General features: G+C 48.5%; 1 protein-coding gene across 1 annotated transcript; it reads left to right on the forward strand.

The window, feature by feature from the left end:
• The first annotated feature begins 601 nt into the window (after positions 1 to 601).
• RBFA (ribosome binding factor A) lies at positions 602 to 19,150 on the forward strand. Its single transcript, XM_024580575.4, has 7 exons — positions 602 to 958; positions 1,805 to 1,847; positions 2,813 to 2,989; positions 3,575 to 3,687; positions 6,069 to 6,153; positions 10,318 to 10,385; positions 11,406 to 19,150. Exons 1-7 carry the CDS (start codon positions 798 to 800, stop codon positions 11,836 to 11,838), a joined length of 1,080 nt encoding a protein of 359 aa, XP_024436343.1. The 5' UTR covers positions 602 to 797; the 3' UTR covers positions 11,839 to 19,150.
• The last annotated feature ends 1,172 nt before the right edge of the window (positions 19,151 to 20,322 follow it).

Here is a 20,322-nt window from a genome sequence, read left to right on the forward strand (position 1 = left end):
GTTACTGATTAGTGGGGGACAGGACCGAACAGTACAGCGTCTCTGAGAGCCAGTGACGAGTGAGGGGGAACCCTGGCTGGGCTGCTGCTAGAGGTCCCGGGGTGATGGTGATGACGGGCTGGGCAGCAGTGTGCCTCCTTTCTGCAGTGGTTTTGAACCTGCTGAGGAGTTGGCACAGGAAGGAAACGTTCAGCGTGAGCAAAGGGACTGGCAGTGTCAAGAGTCAGAAATATGAGGGGCTCCACTCCAGGACACCCCCGAACCACAAGCTAAGAGCTCTCACCACCCTCCCGCCCCGATTTCTTCACTTGCTATTTTGTGGCAGGCGAACTGCGACGCAGTCTCATTTGCTAGGTTCGATCGTCGTCAATTGCCGCACTCCCACCCTCACAGCAGTCAGGTGGTGCCATCTGGTCTTGCCCCGCCGCTTCCCTTCCTGTCCACCCCTCCTCTAGGCCCCGCCCCCTACGTCGCCCCGCCCCGCGTTCTCCACAACTGCTCCTCACGCTCCTCACCATCCCCCTGCGTCGCCCCGCCCCGCCTCGCGTCTCCCCGCCTCACGTCGTCCCCACCACTTGGCACGCACCTCGCCCCACAGGCTTGGATCCCCGCCTGGTCGCTTCAGGTTCCGCTCCGCCCTACGTCGCTCCGCCTCACGTTTCCCATCCCGCTGCTTCACGTCCTTCCTAGTTGTCTTCGAGGCCCCTACCCTTCAGTTCACCCCGCCCGGCGTCGCCACGCCTCTTTACGTCCCGCCCTGCCTCTCCTTGCTCAGCGCCGGGGCTCGCTCGACCGGCATGTGGGTGACGGCCCCCCGGCTGTTGGGGGTATCCCTGGGGCTCCGGGCGCTGCTCGGCGGGCGCCACGCGGGGCTTCTTCCCGGCGGCGCCCGAGGCCTGCACGGCTCGCCGGTCTCCTGCGGCAAGAATCTGCTCAAGAAATTTGCCTCGAAAACCAAGTACGGCGCCCTGAGGGCAGTGGGGTACGGGGGTGGAGGGGGTGCCCTCGGGGCGGGAGTGAGGGCCCACCGGATTGCGGTCCGCGGGAGACAGGGCAGGGATGGGGCCCACGGGCACCGCGGCAGCAAGCGTAGCCTTTGCTCGTCAGATTAGTGGTTATTGAACGGTCACCAGCAGTTCCGCTGCTCCGTTAACATTTCGCCGTTTTCGCCGCCCGGCCTTTGTTCTGTTCCGTTACAGCTGAGATGATAGTGTTAAGTTCCCGTAGTTAGGGAACTGCCTCAGATGCCCTGAGAGCTACACGTGTTCGTTGCTACTGGGGTGTCTGTCTTTGAGGCCGTTTCAGCTGACAAAGCAAAAACAGGAGCACACCTGCAAATGCGCTCGCCTGTAAACATTGCTGCGTGTCACCTTGTGGGTCTGTCTAAGTGAAACTGGGGTTCATACAATCTCCAGCTCTGGTCCACTGCCGCACGGACCGTTCTAGCTTCCTTGCCTTGCTCACCGGGCACTTCCTCCTGCACCTGTTCGAGTAGCTGCTCCGCCCGGAGTCAGTCGGGCGCAGTGCCGCGTGCAGTTGGACAGGTGTGTTTGTAAGACGCTCCTTCCCTGCCTTTGAGAGGGAGGAAACTTTGAGTGAAAACAGGAAGAATTAAAGCCTATCCCGTCTCTGCCCACAGCCCCCGCCGTTGTCAGGCGGGTAGCGTCCCAGTCTCATAACATCAACGTCCGAGGTTTGCCCCGTAGAAACAGTTGGGGTATCGCAAGCTTGAGTTAGCTTATGTAACCCTTTCTTCTTTAACTTGCTGTCAGTATCCAGCACAATTTTTATTTTCTCCCCGTAGAAAGAAGTTTTGGTATGAAGGGCCTTCCCTGGGCTCCCACCTGGTGAGTAGAGCGGCCGCGATTGGGCGCGAGGTTCCAGGAGTCTGCAGCCGGGTGGCCCTTCCGTCCCCGCAGTGGGGGCTGCAGGGTCTGTAGGGGCGGGACTGGGTGAGTTGGTACCGTGGGGTTTTGACGTTAAAAATATTATCGACACCGAAGTTTTCCGGAATGTCGTACCTATGATCAAATTCTACCAGAGCACAGGGCACTCGGTTTGCAGTGTGTGTGTATCAAACATGCACATAGACACACTGTGAAAGTCTGTGTAATGAATGACCGTGGTTAGGAAAAAAACACTGTACACCAAAAACCATGGATTTGGATTTTTTTAAATTTATTGATTTTAGAGAGACCGAGGAAGGAAGAGAGAAACATCAGTTTGTTGTTCCGCTTATTCACACATTCACTGGTTGATTCTTGTATGTGACGTGACTGGGGATCAAACCGGCAACCTTGGCGTCAGGACAGTACTCCAACCAACTGAGCTGCCTGGCCCGGGTTGTACTGTACATTTTAAGAGGGAGAATTTTATGAAATGTTGATTATATTTCAGTAAAAGTTTTTCTTGAAAAAAGATGTACTGGCAGTAATTTTTATCTTGGAGGAATGCTAGATAAAATCTGGAAGGATCTAGCTCTGTAAAATTAAGTGTATCTTTTTTTTTTAATCTTCACCTGAGGACATGCCCGTTGATTTTAGAGAGGGGAGAAGGGAGGGAGAGAAACATCCATCAGTCGCCTCCCATACCCACCCCGATCGGGGATGGGACCCATGGCCTTTCGGTGTGCAGGGGATGACACTCCAGCCAAGTGAGCCACACTGGCCAGGGCTAAGCTAAGGTGATGAGCATAACATTGGTTTCTTGTTTACAAGGTGTTTAAGTTCTTCCCAGCGGCCGTTTTTTGGTAAGCCAGTACGAGTTTGTCCGACAGCCCAATGTTAGCCTTTGTGTGTTCTTGTTAATGCAGATGCACAAGCCGTCCCAGCTGCAGTTCCTGACGAAGAGCACCTCGAAGAAAACCAAGAAGGAAGACCATGTGCGCCTGAGGGCCCTGAACGGCCTCCTCTACAAAGCGCTCAGCGAGTTGCTGTGTACCCCCGAAGTGAGCCAGGAGGTCTACGACCTGAACGTGGAGCTGTCCAAGGTAGGCCGAGGGGCCAGACCGAGAAGGAACCTGGGGACTGCTAGCCCGGCTGCCAGGAAAGAGGCTCCGGATCACCCCAGGGTCTTTGGTCTAGGTTGCAGGAGCGTTGCTGAGTGTGGCCATTTGAGCACTAAAGACAGACAGTGGGGTGTGTGTGTTACCAAAGCAGGGGAGGGAGGTGACTCTGACCGGACGGCACCAAGTACGGGGTCAGACACCCAGTCAGTGTGACGCCTGGAGCGTTCGAAGACCTGTGGGTCAGATCGTCACTTTTGTCTCGGAGTAAAGATGAAGGAGGTGGCTTCCTGCCATCGGTCTAGTGAGAGTGAGTGTAGCTGAAGGGAAATAATGAGGAGAATGGTGTCAGTTGGGTGTTTTCTGTGAGTGCCAGGGGATTGGGGTTGGAGAGGGGAGGGTCGGTTTCTAGCCCCCCGCCCTTGGCTGTGAGTGTGGTGCCTGCGGCCGTGCGGCCGGAGCACCAGCTCGGGTGGTGGCTGAAGACAGCTGTCGCACTAGTATTTGGCTCCTGCGTGTTGTCTGTCTGCGGAAAACCCACTGAATCTGAAGGGATGGGGGGCCCCTCAGGTGTCTCTGACCACAGACTTCTCCGCCTGCCGCGTGTACTGGAGGACACCGCTCCCTGCCGAGCAGAACACGCACACCCAGGCCACCCTGCAGAGGCATGCGGCGCACATGAGGTGAGGACACACTGTGGGCCCACTGTGTTTGCTCTTGTAGCGCCTGGAATTTCCCAGCCTGTTTAGTGATGCATTTTTGCTTTTGAGAAAAGTTTTGGAAGCGTTTTTTTTTTAACTTCACAGTATAATTTACATTTTCACACAAGCCATAATCTAGGTGTTACTCAGAGTGTGGTCCTGGATCCCTAGTGGCCCCCGAGATCTTTGGGGGTGTTTGTTAGCTTAAAGCTGCTGTCACAGTGGGATGTTACTTCCTTTCTCACTGTGGGGACGTTTGCACCAAAGCCCCAGTGGGTAGAACGGTGGGCCCAGAGGCCCTGAGCTCATGGTACCTCCGTGCTGCCTGCTCGCAGTAAACACGGGGCCAGTTTTATTTAAGAATGTCCTTGATGGATAAGCAAACACTACTAATGTCATTAAATTCTGACCCTCGGGTACAGATCTGTTTCGATTATGTGTGGTGGGAAGTGTGCGTGGAGCCCTGCTGGGGGCTGGGGCGGAGTGGCTGTCCCTGGGAAGATGCCGTGCACGTGGAAATAGACACTTTTTCACTTGAAGGAGCAAGAGAACAAACCCTGTTTTTCAGACTCGGGTACTTGACAGACGTTTCTGCAAATGAGCCGAGTGAGCCTGTCACTTTAGGGAAAACAATTGGTCGTACTTATTGCCGGTGTTAAAACTCAGGCCTTCAGGTAAAAGTCAGATTTTTAGAAAGTGTATTTACCACTGTGAGTTTGACCGCTTTCCAACGCATGCAGCCTCTTGATGAGACGGGTGATGACAGGTGTCAGTGTCCTGAAAGCGGCAGACCTTGGCGAGCCAGCGTCTACCCATGACCAGTGTGTGAGGTCACAGAGCCACGCAGGAGGAAAGGTCAGCTCAAAGGCAAGAGAGACCAGGGGTTCCCCATGACGGTGTGACGTGTTCATCCATCTAGTTTCTGATTCCACATTGCACCTTTAAAGTCCACCACGTGTGGACTTTTAATCTTTAAAGTCCATCACGTGGTGAGTTTTTGTTTGACACCAGAAAGATCCATGCTTCTCGTAAGTGTGTTCAGATAGCCCTCCGTTTTCCAGTCACAGATCCGTGCGAGGCCAGGTTTCCTTCTTATATTTCAACCAGAATAACATTGGAACAGATTGGATGCAGATGCGAACATGAGAATCCAGATGTCTTCCATTAAGCTGGGCATTAAAGAAATCTGCAACTGTGTACACAGCACCACCCTCTTTGCAATAATTTTTTTTAGAAAAATTATTTTTCATTAAAAATGTCTATGTGAACATTTAGTGGGTTTAAGTGAATTAATAAATACATATATTTTAAATTCCTAGTATTAATTTCTAGTATGGTAAGTATTGCTGGATGTAACCCACATAAACAAAAGCTCTTTGGGGCCCTCAGTAATTTTTTGAGTGTAAAGCAGCCCTGAGGTTTTGAGAACTGCTGAGCTAGGTGACAGTAGAGAAGTTACTCAGTTTCCTTAGGCTTAAAATACCCAGAAACCCAACTTGTCAGCCCTCTCAGAGTTGGAATACCTCCTTCCAACTGCCCTTACTTTCTCGCTGCTCTCACTCCTCCCCCGTGTCCCCTGCCCTGTCAGGAGAAGGGCAGATGCTGAGCAGTTGGAGTCACACAGCTGCCATGCTCATGTCCCCGTTTGGCTCTCCTGCGTTGTGACCCCAGGCATCCACCACAGTGGTCCCTCAGAGTCTGTAAAGTTGCTTACTAGAGGTTGGTGGGTTCATTTCACTGTTACAGTTAACAGAAACAAGAAAGTGAGAAATCTAATAAGTGTCGCCACAACAGTACCATTTCCTGATTAATTTTTAGGTAGCTAGAAAATTCAGTTAAATAGAATGTCCCCTTCCCCTACTCTGGTCACCCCAGGTTTAGTGTGTTCAGTGACCCACTGTTACTGAGCAGATGTGCTGTGTGTCATGGCCACATTGTCACTGGATACTTGCACCCAGAGTCACCTTTTATCTCCTTGTTGCATAACTGAAGACCAGAGATCAGTTCTGTGTGACATCTGGGCTGGGGGGCATTGTGGTGCATGTCCATTGGCTGGAGGATCAAGCGTTGGCAGGTGGTTAGTGACCAGCTGTGGAGCCCATGGCCACCGTGATGCCTGGGTGGGAGCCTCCAGATAGATCTGATTATTTAGACTTTAGAGGGGTGGTTTCCTATCCCTTTTGTGATGTGCAGTTGGCTGAAGACGACATCTGGGCTGACATTTTCATCTTTGAGTAATGCGATAAGCAAATCTTATTTCTTATGTCTTTGTGAAATCATCATAAATTTTTATTTCTGGCACTGTCACACCTCTCCTCTCGATGTCACCTTCCTCTGCACTAATGTGCGTTGTCTCTCTCTAGGCATCTATTGATGTCCCAGCAGACTCTGAGGAACATGCCACCGATAGTGTTTGTTCAGGACAAAGGCCACAAAGCTCTAGCTGAGGTAAGGCCTCTAAATAATGGACTTTGGGACGTAAACTTTTATGTAGGTAGGATTTCTAAGAAGATAATGTATACAGTTTTACAAAGTAATACTTGGAAGGGTACAAATGACAAGTAAGACCCCACATTTGTTCCCAGCAACAGTCACCAGAGGTAACCTTGTTTTCTAACTGTAATTTTTTGATGTTTACCTCTGTAACTCTTAACTAGTAAGTCAGGTCTTGATTTATGAACCTGAGGCGGTCGAAGCCACCTGCCCTCCTCTGCTTGCCGCCTGCCCTCACTTCCCAGGGTTTCAGCCCGGCCACGGCTGTTTTACACCATTGAGGCTCACAAGGTTTACATTCTGCCCTGTGACTATAACTTTTATAATTACCTTGTTTGCTTTAGTTGTAGGTTAATTATAAAGGTTAAAACCTGTAAATATATGTGTGTGTATATTTTATTTATTTTTTAAAGATTTTATTTATTTATTTTTAGAGAGAGGGAAGGGAAGGAGAAAGAGGAGAGAAACATCAATGTGTGGTTGCCTCTCTCCCGCCCCCTGTTGGAGACCTGGCCTGTGACCCAGACGTGTTCAGAGCGCCCTCTGTTTGGGAATCCGACCAGTGACCCTTTGGTTTGCAGCCCATGCTCAATCTACTGAGCTACACCAGCCAGGGCGTGTGTGTGTGTGTATTTTAATCTGGTTGGTGGTTTCCTGGTGGTTATTAAGGTATGTTATACCTTTAAAAAGTTTATCAAAAAAAGCCCTGGCTGGTGTGGCTCAGTGGATGACACATCAAACACATTGATGTTTCTCTCCCTCTTTCTCCCTCCCTTCCCCATCTCTCTAAAAATATATAAATAAAAATTTTAAAGAGAAAAAGCTTATCAAAATAAACCACTAAGTAGCATTTACAATATTAAGATTAAGTGCCTATTATTTACTATAGAACTAAGTATTTGGATCCACAGAGAAAAAATATCTAATTGGACATTATTTGTCTCGTTATTCATTATACAAGTGATACTGCAAGTATTGTATAAATAATAACCTTGACAGATAGAAAAGACAAGACAGGAATGAAGTTACAGTGTCTACCTTAAAGAATCCAGCAAAGCCCCAGCTGGTGTGGCTCAGTGGGTTGGGAACTGTCCCGTGAACTGCAAGGTGGCTGGTTCAATTCCCAGTCAGGGCACGTACCTAGGTTGCAGGTTTAGTTCCATGGGGCAGCGGTCCTCAACCTTTTTGGCACCAGGGACCGGTTTCGTGAAAGATAATTTTTCCATGGACTGGGGTGGGGCAGATGGTTTTGAGGTGATTCAAGGACATCACATTCAAACTCACCTCCTGCTGTGCAGCCTGGTTCCTCCAGGCCACGGACCAGCACCGTCTGGTGGCCTGGAGGTTGGGGACCCCTGCCCTCAGGCACATATGGAAGGCAAACAATCAGTGTTTCTCACATCACTATTTCTCACCTTCTCTCTCTCCCTCCCCTCCCCTTTCTAAAATAAAATAAAATAAAAGAATCCACCCAGGCACATGTTGTCTGGCTGGGAGAAGGAAACCCTGGCCTGGCTGGAGGATGAGCCCTCTGCTCCCTTGCCTGCCCCTCCCCCTGAGGTGGTGGAACCAACAGGCACCAGTCCCTGCCTGACTCTATGGGTCCCTGTCCAGAAGAAGCTACTGGAAGGAGGGCGGTGCGTGAGATGCTTGTTCCAGAGAGGTCCTTTCTCCAGAGGTTGTGCTGGCGGGTGTCTGTGGTCAGGCCTGTGCAGCATCTGTCCCACTGTGTCTGTCCTGCTGTGTCCCACATGTACCCAGAGGAGGTGGTAAAGGGCCCAGCTATGTGCCCCACGGCCAGGGTGGGTCCTGCAGGTGCCTGGAGCCCGGGGGAGCCCGGGTATTGAGCGGAGACAAAGTGAAGGCTTGGTCTCAGCTTGCCTCACTGTCATGAAGTCTGTGTCACCGCAGGTAGATAAAGGCCGGACTAGGAGGGGGTCTTGATTTACACGGATGAGTATTTGAGGGCATGTAATTTCCTGCTTGCCCTTGTATTTGTGATAGGTTGAAGTCAGCCAATGAGAAAGCTTGGATAGACACAAAAATTAAAGTTGGGAGTATGGATGAAACTGAGTCTTCTACCAGTTTATTCAGTGTCTTATGTTGGGTGCACTGTGTTGAAAACTTGCAGGGGGTGCAAATGGTAGTAGTGTGAACAGTTTCGCCTCTTTCCTGTACATTCTCAGGATGGTCTCCAGGTCACTGGCGCGGACATTTGAAAGGGGTAGTGATAAGCTCTGTCCACACTGAGCCCGTTACTGCTGGTAAACCCAGGTGGGGGGCGGGGGCTCAGCATCATGGTCATCAGGAGCCTGGACGTGAAACCACAGAAGTTCCAGTGCACCCCCTGCCCCCGTGCAGCTCAAGGGACAGTAGTGAGGATATTGCAGGTCCCGACCAGAGCAACAGGCCCCGCACTGTCGGGGAGTGGCGTACGGACAGCAGCGCCACCTTGGAGGCTGAGGTTGAACCTGCAGAAGCTGAGTGGAGCACTTCCTGCGCCCCGCCATCCCCTGGGGGTACCCATGGCAGTGGGAGGGCGCCTGCGGAGTTCCCACAAACACTGGGCACGTGTTAGCAGCAGTTGAACATGCTCTGGTGCGAGCCCCCTGTCCTCGTGCACCCCCCAGCTCACACCAGGAGCTGAAGGAGAGGCCGGTGCTGTGATTCTTTTGATAAGAAGTGCAAGGACAGGTGTTCCATGCCTTCGGCTTTGGAAGTTAGAACACTGGCTGTCTTGGGGAGGGCTTGGAGGAGGGTTTGGTCTCCAAACATCCGGCGGGGTGTCCCCTGGGGTAGCAGAACTGCTTGCTGAGCGGCTTGTGTGCTTGCTCTGTGCATTTTACACCTCAACCAGAAGGTGTTTACAGTGGGATTGTTTTCATAACTATAAAGGGAAAACGTCTAAATTTTTAAAGAAAATGCGTGGACTTGGAGGCATTTTGCGGTTTATTCCGTTTGCTTGTTGTCGGGCCGAGAGCAGGTACTGGTCTAGCAGAGTTGGTGGGGTCTGCGTGCGGGATTCCCCGCTGGACGGTCCTGGAGATGCAGTGTGCCGGTGTTCACGTGTCAGAATTGGGGGCTGGCTGCATTTGGTTCTTTGATAACCCTTCTAAAATAAGCTTTATCGATGGGTGATCTCCCATCACGGGGACAGAATGCACACCTCCCCACTCACTCCAAGTAACCAGCTCCCCCGCCCCTGGCGCACCTGATTTCCAAGCCTCGAGGATGGTCACTTTGGGTGGCTGGCTTGGCCAGTGCTTCGAGGCTCATCCCAGTGTTTCCTGTGGGTGTGGCCCCTTTGGGGACAGGTATCCGCACTGGGAACACGGCACAGCGACTCTCCCGTTGGCACCTGGTGGTCCTCTGTCCAAGTGAGGCTGTGGTGGGCAGCTGTCCTGCGCATAGACTAGTGGCATCCGTGGACACCTGCAGGCTGGGAGCACCGGCCTGGTGGGGTCGGCGTGCACCTAGAGCCCTGTGGGTTGTCCCTTCGGTGATGCCTTCAGGTCCCGCTGGTCATCCGGCTGCGCAGCCGTGTGGTCCGGTCCACGTCCCTGGTCACAGCGCACATTGCGAGTCGCCTCCCGGCCTGTCCGTGGTGTGCAGCGTTGCCAGTCCCGTGCGAGGTCACGGTCCCCAGGTCTGCATCCTCGGACGTGACCGTCCCCAGTGTCGTGGTGACTGCAATCTGGCTCCAGGGCACGCGCTCAGCCGGCCTTCCCCTCCCCATTCCCCAAGCACATCCCGTGCGGCTCTGCGTGTTGCATGGCTAATTCGGCTGATGTCCAGCTGTTGGGTCATAACTTTGACTTTTACACATTTCATAAATCCACTTTTATTTTATTTTATTTTTTTATTTTTAAATCTAGTTTTTAAAAACTGTTCATCATCAAAGAAAAGCTGGCTGTTAGAACAACAGGTGTTTGAAAGCACAGGGAGAATACGCTCGGTGCCCGGAAATTGTCGCCACAGGGGTGACATCAAGCAGCGCCGGAAGGAACCCACGGTGGTCGCTTGTCGGAAGGAACCCATGGCGGTCGCACGTCCCTCTGATGTCACTCTGACATGGCGCCCCACGATCTGGCATGCTGAGATCCTTCCGTTCCTTTTCAGGTGGACCGGTTACTGGCAGTCGCTGATCTCGGACCCGCAGATGAAGGCCTCGGACACAGTGACCGCAGGTGATGTGTGTGGACATGCATCCGGGTCTCTGGTGGGTGGCAGTTGCAGGGTTGCGGCTGCTGTGGCGCCCAGCGGTGTCTGCGGGTGGGCGGGCTGCATGGCCCTGGGCCTGTGGGCGTCCACCTGCAGTGCCGGGACCTCTGGCCACTGCAGACACTGGAAAGACTCATAGGTCAGGGCTGCATGCTGGCCCCGTGAGCAAACGCTCGGCCGTGCGTGAGGCCTGCATTTTGTGGGGAGGCTGACTGGCAGCAATGAACATGGAGGTGAGTGCAGTGAGTGAGGCGACGTTGCAGGGGTGGACATTGCAAAGGGTGATGAGGGGTCAGGGGTGTGGAGGGGCCGGTCCAGGTAGGGGAACAGCATGAGCAGACTCACAGCCTGGGGTCCGAGACCGGCTGTACCCACCTCCCCTGGTCTCTGTTAGGACCCCAGCCCGCTGGGCGCTGGGTGCTCCACTTCGGACCACGGGGCTGAGCAGGGGCCCCACGCTGCAGTGATGCCCTGCATCCTGGACCAGTGAGGAGCCCACTTGCGGGGGCGGGGGCAGGTAGGGGCCAATGCTGTGGGTGTGGGGCCTCCGGAGCAGAGAGTTAGAAGGTTTACAGGGGCGACACAGCCGGATTTCGGGTTTGAAGGGTCCTCCCAGTTTGCTGTCGGCATAGATGCTTCTCTGTTGCTTTGGTTCATCGGGTCAGCTGAGTATCGAAGGCCCCACCCACAACTGTTTCACAGGGTGCTGGCCAAGTTTAAATGGGAATGGGGGAAGAGTTAAAAATGTGTTTAATGACGGTATAGATGGCAGCGTCAGAACTGGGATGGCCGGTGCCACAGGCAGGTGCCATCAGTGCCCCGCGAAGTCCTGGGCTGGAGACAGCCCGCACCAGCCCCCACTGCGCCATCCCTGCCACGTGCCGCAGGCATGAGGACGGCTGGTGGGGTGTGGGGAGGTGCAGTGCCAGCCAGCCCAGGTGCCCCACTCAGTTGCTCCGTGCTTCATCTGTACTTCTCCCCTCCAGGGACCTTGAGGCCCCAGAGGCCCCCTCACCATATGACATCCCAGGGCCTGCTGTGCGCTCCAGTATGTGCGGGATTGATCACGAGGCACTCCATAAGCAGATTGTGGAGTACAAGAGGAGGAAGGAGAAAGGGCACGGGGGTGAGAGTGAGAGCCTGGTGTGCCTGGGGCTGGAGCCAGCGGCTGAGCTGCGAAGGCAAATGAAAAGGTGGAAGAAGGCCAGGCCCCGCATGGACGAGGAGCTCTCCCCCAAGAACTACCCATGGGAGCTGGCAGGTGGAGGTGACCTGGAAGATGGCAGGACCCTTCCCGAGGAGCTCACCCCAGCATGCGAGTGGGAGCATGGAGAAGCGGAGCCGGAAGTAAAGGCAGAGAGAGGCGAGGGCAGGAGGACCAAGGCGACTGTCGGGGATCACGATGGGCATGGGTTGTGAGGCTTCCGTGCTACCCCATGGGAATTCTGCTTTGGGAAGCACTGTCAGCTCTAGTGTTTTCGCAGGAAAGCCTTCAGTGACGGGCAGCGGAGGTGCCCACATTGTGTCTCTCTGCCCTGTGCCTGCTGTCTCTGCACAAGGTGAGACAGGTGATGAGGAGCTGGACCCTCATTGTCTGCAGGTTTTCCTCCTCACTGGTGTCCCCGTGACCCCTTGTGCTCATTCTGGGATGTGCCCACAGAGGTGTAGATTCACAGTCCCCCGGTGCTCACGTCCCCACAGAGGTTCAGGCATTCCTGTCCTGCTGTAAACGGCTGCTTTTCATGGTTGGTTTTCTGCCACGTTGTCCACATTTTTATCTTTTTTAAAAATCTTCACCAGAAGATATGTCTGTCCATTTTAGAGACAGAAGAAGGAAAAAGCCTCACTGTGGGGCAGAAACACACCAGACCAGGGTCTGAACCCGCAGCCCAGGGATGTGCACTCACCAGGAGCACAGATGTTCCTAGTATATGTGAAAGTGATTTGGTTTCCGTCTGTTTTTTTAAAAAAACAAACTTTCAGCAACTGAAGGCAGAGCAGAAAAAATTTCAGCCTGCAATATTTCATTTATCTCTGGATAACGCTGAGTTCTGTGGAAGGCATGGCCATGACCCCATTTTTATAAGATTCACTTACGCATAGCACCTCTCAGCAGGGAGCACGAGAGAGTCACGTTCGGCTTTTAAAAGTAAGCTGTTCTGGGAAGAACTTGTGCGGAACTCTCAATAAATGCATGTCCGGTAAAGCCTCTTCACTCCGCCCCGAACAGCATGCCTCCCTGTGCCTCCGCTTGGTGTGCAGGCACTCATGCACTGGGTTTGCCGAGGGGCTCGATGCAGGGGTGAGTCAGACATGTGATGCAGAGATGCCCTGTTTTGGGCGCCCTGCTCTTCCAGCAGAGTGACTGGTGTGACAGTGGCCTCTGTGCTGTGCGGGCTGGTCCTTCCCTCTAGGCAATTGAATTGCTGGCATTGGTCCTTGCTCAGGCCCATGACTTGTAAATTGGCACATGGGCTGGATGCCTGCCTCACACGTCACTGGGGCCGAGAAAGTTTGTGAGCAGTCGGCTGCCACCTTCTGGCTCCCACGCTCCAACACTAGGTCTTCGGAGCGGTTTTACCAGATGTGTTAATCTAGGTGAGAAAGCCAAGAGTAATGGCGAGTGTGTTTTAGTTACCAGAAGAGGAAAAGCCGAGGAAGAATCTCTGAGAAATGACAAAAGAGTCACTGCAGATTTTGCCTGAATTCTATTCATATAAACCAGCAAAGCCTGGATGTGTGCTACATACCACCTCAGAGCACTATCCTAAAGTGTGTGTGTGTGAATGCCCATGTGTGCAAGTGTACACATGTGCGGGCGTGAGTCTGTGTGTGTATGTACCTGTGCACAAGCTTAGGCCTACAAGGTCTTAAGGTACAACAATTGTGACAGGCATTCTCGCCCAGCGTGTGCCACCAACAGGTGTCTTGTGGGTTTGGCTCCATCTGGGGAAGCCCCACACCTGTCAAGGTCAGGGACAAAACCCACAATGAGAGAAAAAAAGGGACAATAAAACAGCAAAAGCTGTGGAAGGGTCCCAATCTGATTTCCAGAGTTACTGCACTATGACAACAAAACTGCAGAAACAGGGAAGTACGGCCCATTCCAATGAAAAAATGCACAGCAGCTCTCCTAAAAAGTTCTGGAGGCAGATTTACTAGACAGAGACTTTAAAACTGTCTTAAAGTGCTCAAAGAGCTAAAAATTAGAGCAAGTCTAGAAAATCATCCATGAACAAACTGAACCTAGCAACAAAGGAAAAACAGAAACCATACAGAAATTTTGGAGCTGAAATGTTCAATAATGAGATGAAATATTCGCTAGAGTGATTCAAAGGCAGATTTGAGCAGGCACAAGAAAGAAACACTGAAACATAAGATAATGGAAATTATAGTCTGGGGAACGGGAAAAAAAAAGTTTGGAGAGACATTAACAGAGCCTTAGGGGCTTGTGGGACACTGTGAAACAGACGAGCATACTGTGGGAGTCCCAGGAAGAGAAGAGAGGAAGGGGTAGAGAGAATATTTGAAGAAATAATGGTTGAAAATTCCCCACATTTGATGAAAGATCAGTGTACTCCAAGAAAGATGAACTACAAGACACATAATTAGACTTTCAAAAGCCAAACAATCAAAAACAGCGAGAGAAGTGAATCATCACATACAAGGGGTCCTCAATTAGATTAACATTTCTCGTCAGAAACTTTGAAGGTCAGGGGGCAGTGGGCTGATATATTCAAAGTGGTAAAAGGGAGAAAAAAAAGTCAACTAAGTCCTATATTTGGCAAAATTGTCCTCAAGTGAGGGAGAAATTAAGGTATTCCCAGATAAAAGCTAGTGGTTTGTGACAGCTGGACCCGCCCTGCAAGAAAGGAGTCTTCCAGGTGAATTGACAGGGTCCTGGAGAGTGACTTGAAGCCTTATGGAGAAATACAGATCTCAGTAAAGGTAAATGCGTGGACAATTAAAAGCTAGTTCTACTGAAGAGCAGTTTGTAACTACTTCTGTTTTTTGTATGATTTAAAAGAGACCAATACATTTTAATAATAGTGTAGCCCTGGTGGTGTGGCTCAGTGGATTGAGTGCCAGCCTGCGAACCAAACTATTGACTGTTCAATTTCCAGTTGGGGCACAGGCCTGGGTTGTGGTCCAGGTCCCCAGTAAGGGGCATGGGAGAGGCAACCACACATTGATGTTTCTCTCCCTTTCCCTCTCTAAAAATAAAATCTTTTAAATGATAATGTAAAAGCTAGTATGAAAATACCTTCACATTTTTGTTTTCTACATAATTTAAAAGACTACAGCATTTAAAAGAATTATAGTTTATGTTCTGGGACACACAATGTACACATACGTATTTTTGTAACAGCAACCAGAGTGTCAGGGATGTATCTGTTAGAGTTTCTATGTGTCCCTGAAATTGAGTTGGAGTAAATTCAGAATGTTACAGCTTTAGGATGCTATATGTAACGCCAATAGTAACAACAAACAAAATAGCTTTAGACTGTATACAAGGAAATATATAAAAGAAGATGAGAAAGGAATTTAAATGTTTAACTACAAAAACCCCACAGTAATGCAGTAAATGAGGGAGAGAAAAAGCTTTACAACAGCAGCAAGACAACAGAAGTCCTGCCTTATCAGTAATTATTTTAACTATAAATGGATTCCAGTCTCCAATGAAAAAAACAGTATGAATAAAAAAAAACACTGTCCAACCATATGCTGTCTAGAATAGATTAACTTTAGATTCAGACATAAATGGACTGAAAGTGAAATGAGGTAAAAAGACTCCCCATGTAAATAGTAGCCAAAAGATACCACAGTCAGCTACACTAACACCAGGCAAAAATGACTTTAAATAGAAAAGGTTATTTGAGACAAGGGAGGACCTATATTAGTAAAAGTTTCAATAAAAGAAGATACATAATAAGCATTTAGGCACTTAATGGTGAGCCATCAAATACTAAGAAAGACTGACAACTGACGGGAGAAATGGTTCTAACATAACAATTGGCGACTTCAGTACCCCTTTCACAGTGATGGACACAGGAGCCAGACAGAAGATGGGAGAGGAAGTGGAGGACTTACAAGCGCACCGCATCCAACAAATCGTGCGTGTGCTCAGGTGCGCATGAGATATTTCACAGGACAGGTCTCAGATTAAGTCCCAGTATATTTTATAACACCTGTCGTGCAATATCTTCTATGCACATAATGGGACGAAGTTAGAAACCAACAAAAATAAAATGGGAATTCAAATCTGGGAATTGAACGACATGCTCCCTTTTTATTTTAATCCTCACCATGGGGATATGTTTTTGTTTTTTCATATTGCTTTTAGAAAGGAAGGGAGAGAGGGAAACATACTAGACAAGCATTGATTGGTTGCCTCCCATATGCACCCAGACTGGGGGTTGAACCCACAACCTGGGTATGTGCCCTGACCTGGAATTAAACCTGCAAACTGTTGGTTACGGGATGATGGTCCAACTATCTTTGCCACATCAGCCAGGACTAATAACACAATCTTAATCAGCAGATAAAATAAGAAACCACAGGGAAATGAGAAAACAGGTGAATGAAAGTGAAACAACAACAGTGAAACTTAACCAGACACGGTGAAAGCAATGCTTCATGGGAAATTTATAGCTATAAATACTTATGTAAGAACAAAAAAAAGATGTAAAATCAACAATGTAACCTTACAATGTAAGGGAATAGAAAAGGAACAAATGAAGTCCAAAGCCAGCAGAAGGAAGTAAGTAAAGATTAGCTCAGAGATAAATGAAATAGAGAATAGAAAAACAGTGCAGAATATCTAAATGCTGTATCTTCAAAAAGGGCAACAAAATTGGCAAATCCTTAGCTAGATGAAGTAAGAAATATTCAAATTACTAAAATCAGAAATGAAAGTGGGGCCAATAATACCTATTTTACAGAAATGAAAAGCATGAGTATAAAAAATTGTATACCAACAAATTGGAAAATGTCCATGAAATGGACAATTCCCTGAAACAAAAGCCTACCAGGACTACCCATGAAAAATCAGAAAGTCTGTAGAGATCTGTAACTAGTAAGAAGTTTGAGTCAGTAGCCAAAAATCTCCCAACGAAAATGACCTGGATCTAATGGCTTCACCTTCTACCCAATGTTTAAAGAAAACAAATACCAATCCTCAAACTTTGACAAAAACTTGAAGAGAAAGAAGCACTTCTTAACTCATCCTAAGAAGCCAGCATAACCCTGATTCCAAAGCCAAAAACACTACAAGAAAAGAAAACTACAGACCAGTATCTTTATGAACATCAATGTAAAAATTCTCAAAAATTCTAGCAAACAGAATTCAACTGCGCATTAAATGCATTACACACCATGACCAAGTGGGATTTATCCCTGGAACACAAGATTCAACACATGAAAAATCACTGTAATATGCCACGTTGACAAAATTAAGGGGGAAAAACACGATCATCTCAATTGACAGAAAAAGCACTTGACAAAATTCAGTACTTTCATGACAAATAACAAAATAGGAATAGAAGAAAACTACCTTAAATAACACAAGCCATGTATGAAAAGCCTACAGCAGACACAATAATGGTGAAAAAATGAAAGCTTTCCTTCTAAGATCAGGAATAAGACAAGTATGTCCACTTTTACCACTTCTGTTCAACATACTGGAAGTTCTAGCCAGACCAGTTAGTCAAGAAAAAGAAATAAAATTACAGCAGATTGGAGAGGAAGAGGTAACATTATCTTTTTGCAGGTTATATGATCATATGTGTAGAAAATCCTGAAGACTTTATGTAGAAACTGTTAGCTCTAATACATGAATTCAGCAAATAGCAGGATATAGAGCAATATTTTTAAAAATCAGATTTCTATACACAATGAACTATCTGAAAAAGAAATTAAAAAACAATTCCACTTACAATAGATTCAACATAATAAAACACTTAGGAATGAACTCAGCCAAGGAGGTGAAAGACTTGTGCAAAGAAAACTACAAAAGAGTTCTGGAAAAAGTAAGAAGACATTGGTAAGTGGAAACACATCCCATGCTCATGGACTGCAAGACTTCATTACCTTGTTTTCATTATTCATCATAAAAACCTAGGAAAGTAATTGTAAAGTGATTTGTATTTTGACTATTACTGTATTCGGGTAGTAGAATGACAAGGTTGAAGTGGCTTCAGAAAGCAACCTCCATCTGCTACACTCCTTTGTTGGGCTCATGATTCTCTCTCATCCACGTTTATGGCTTCAATTATCATCAGTGTTACAGTACCTTTAAATTTGTATTTCTACCCCGGGCTCTCTTATATCCAGACCTGGATTTCCAACTCTATTTGATAATAACACCTAGAGGTCTCAACAGCCACAGTCAACGTGGGTGAAGTGAATCTTGCGACCCCTCAATCCTGTCTCCAGCATCTCCACTTTCTATCCTCAGTGCCGCCATTCTTGACCCTCCACTCACAGCTGAGTGCAGACTATTGTCAGGTCTTGTTCACTTCACCCCACGCATCTCAACCCTGCCTGCGCTTCCTCACCTTCAGTGCCACACACTGCGTTCAGTTCCAGACTGCCATCCTCTCCCGCCCAGACCTCTCCAGCCCTCCCCTCACTCTCACTCCTACATCTGCCCTTCCTCCAGCGCCGTACACATGGCAGCCAGCTGTACTTTTCTTTTTCCCAGATTTTGGAAACTCTAATAAGATTTTTAAAACATCATGACTCAGAACTGGAAAACATACATGTTTAGCACACAAATGTTGTAATATGAATAAACTCCAACTCCATTTGAAAATGTGTGAATCAAATTACAGTTTTAGAAGTTAGTAATTCACATTTAGGCAAGTTAGTGCCTTGCTGAATTCAGCCTTTCTTTAAAAAAAAAAAAAAAGAGACAGACTTACTGCATGTTGCAATGGCATAATGTGCTTCGTACCTTTTTGCTGATGTTCTTCACCTTATTAAAAAGGATCAAGTTCTTGAAAGTTGGTGGATAATGGCTCACTTCCTATGAGGTGATGTTTCCAGTGGTAACAGTTACATTTTGTAGCAGAACACTTTTCTATAGATTTCTTTTTCTATCTTAAAAAAAAAACACAATCATTTGTAAGGATTGCATCAATATCAATTCAGTAAAGGAAGCTCAAGCTTTATTGGAACTGCTTGCATACAGAATATATTGCACTATAACCAAACTGTCAAAATGAATTCCAATCTGTTGTTGCTATATGTATGAAGAATATTGCTCAAGAGTTGTTACATTACAAACTCATTCTACCTTGGTTAATTATCTACCATATTTTAAGGCAAACAGTTTCCAGATGATGTATGCAAGGTACCAATTACTGTTTTCAGATACTATACATTCCCGGGACAAGTAACTAGAAATCAACAGTAATTTTGGGGGATGCTTTTAAAAGACTTTTAAATACTCTTGAAGTCATGTGCAGTTTGTTGCCATTTTTATATGATTATTTGCAAGCAAGGAAAAGTGAGTGTAAGATGGAAGTTCAGAGAAATAAACACTAAATGCATCAGAAGCAGAACTTTAGTTTGTATGGCTCTGTACAGGTTCAGTGGTACCCCAACTTGGAAGTTTGTTTTTTTTTTTTTTTAAGAAAAATGCCAGCCGTACCTTTCAAATGCAGATCTGCTTCTATCAACCCACCCACTAAAAACACTTCATTGGCTTCTCATTGGTCTTACAATGACCAAATGGATGGACTGAATGCAGCAAAATGGTAATTGTAAGATCTGGGAGATGGTGCTCACTGCACAATTATTTCACTTTTCATTATGTTGCAAAATTTTCATGAGATGGTGAAGGCAACTTCATTCAACATTTATTAAAATTTTATATTTATTAAAACATTCATCTCTGTATTAAAGTAGCCTAGGCATCAGGGAGACAGTGACGAATAGGAAGGCGTGGTCCCTGTGGGTGTGGCCTTCCTGAGGGAAGTGCATCAGCAGGGGAAAGTAAAACAGTGTGCGCAGTGAGGGGCACTCACAGAGTGTTCTGGGAATATTCGGGCGGGGTCAGTCTCAGGGGCTAGCGTGCTGTGCTGACCCTCTGGGCTTAGTCCTGTGGGGGACTTGGGGTGGCTGAAGGGACAAAGGGGAGCGACAGGGTCAGGTGTGCTCTTCGCTACCTAGATCACCAGGGTGGCCAGTGGGAGAAGGCCCCTGAGGCGCCGAAGCTGGAGGTCCGTAGGTGCCGGTGCCAGTGTTCCCGCAAGGAGATGGCCCGAATGGCCGCATGGTGTCAGAGCTGCAGCTGAGGGAACCAGCTTGAGGAACATTTAGGATGTGAAACTGGGGAATTGGAAATGAGGGAAGTGAACAATAGGGCAGCACACTGCTTACTGTAAGAGAGGCTGTTGAGGAGGGGGTAGTGGGTATAATGTTAAACATTTTGAATTTGAAGTACCTCTAAAGCACCCAAGTGGGTGCTGCCCAACTGGCAGCCAGGAAAATAAAAGTGAAACTTAGGAAAGAGGTGGAAATACCAATTTTGAAACAGTGAAGTTTGAATACGCGGCTGTGATGGAAAAGGGAGAGTAGGCAGCGTGACACATGAAAGGTGTGGGTTTTCCGTGCCAGGTGCCGTGCCTGGCACTCCGGACATGGCTGATGAATGTGGGGCAAGATTGAACAAACGTGGGCAGGACCCAAAAGTGGGCAAGGACCAGTGAGGAAGGGAAGCTGACAAGGAAGCCAGGAATCATCAGAAAGGCGGAGGTGATTACATGGCCCGTTTAGGAGTCGCCAGAGAGGGAGAGGGGTTACAAACAGATGAGGATGAAAACCTGTTCTTGGGCTCAACAAGGAGGAGGTGACTGGTGACCATGGCGCCGCGCAGAGTGGGGCGGGTGGAGAACTGGC

Source organism: Desmodus rotundus, chromosome 10 (genome assembly GCF_022682495.2).
Source record: "Desmodus rotundus isolate HL8 chromosome 10, HLdesRot8A.1, whole genome shotgun sequence".
Classification (NCBI taxonomy): domain Eukaryota; kingdom Metazoa; phylum Chordata; class Mammalia; order Chiroptera; family Phyllostomidae; genus Desmodus; species Desmodus rotundus.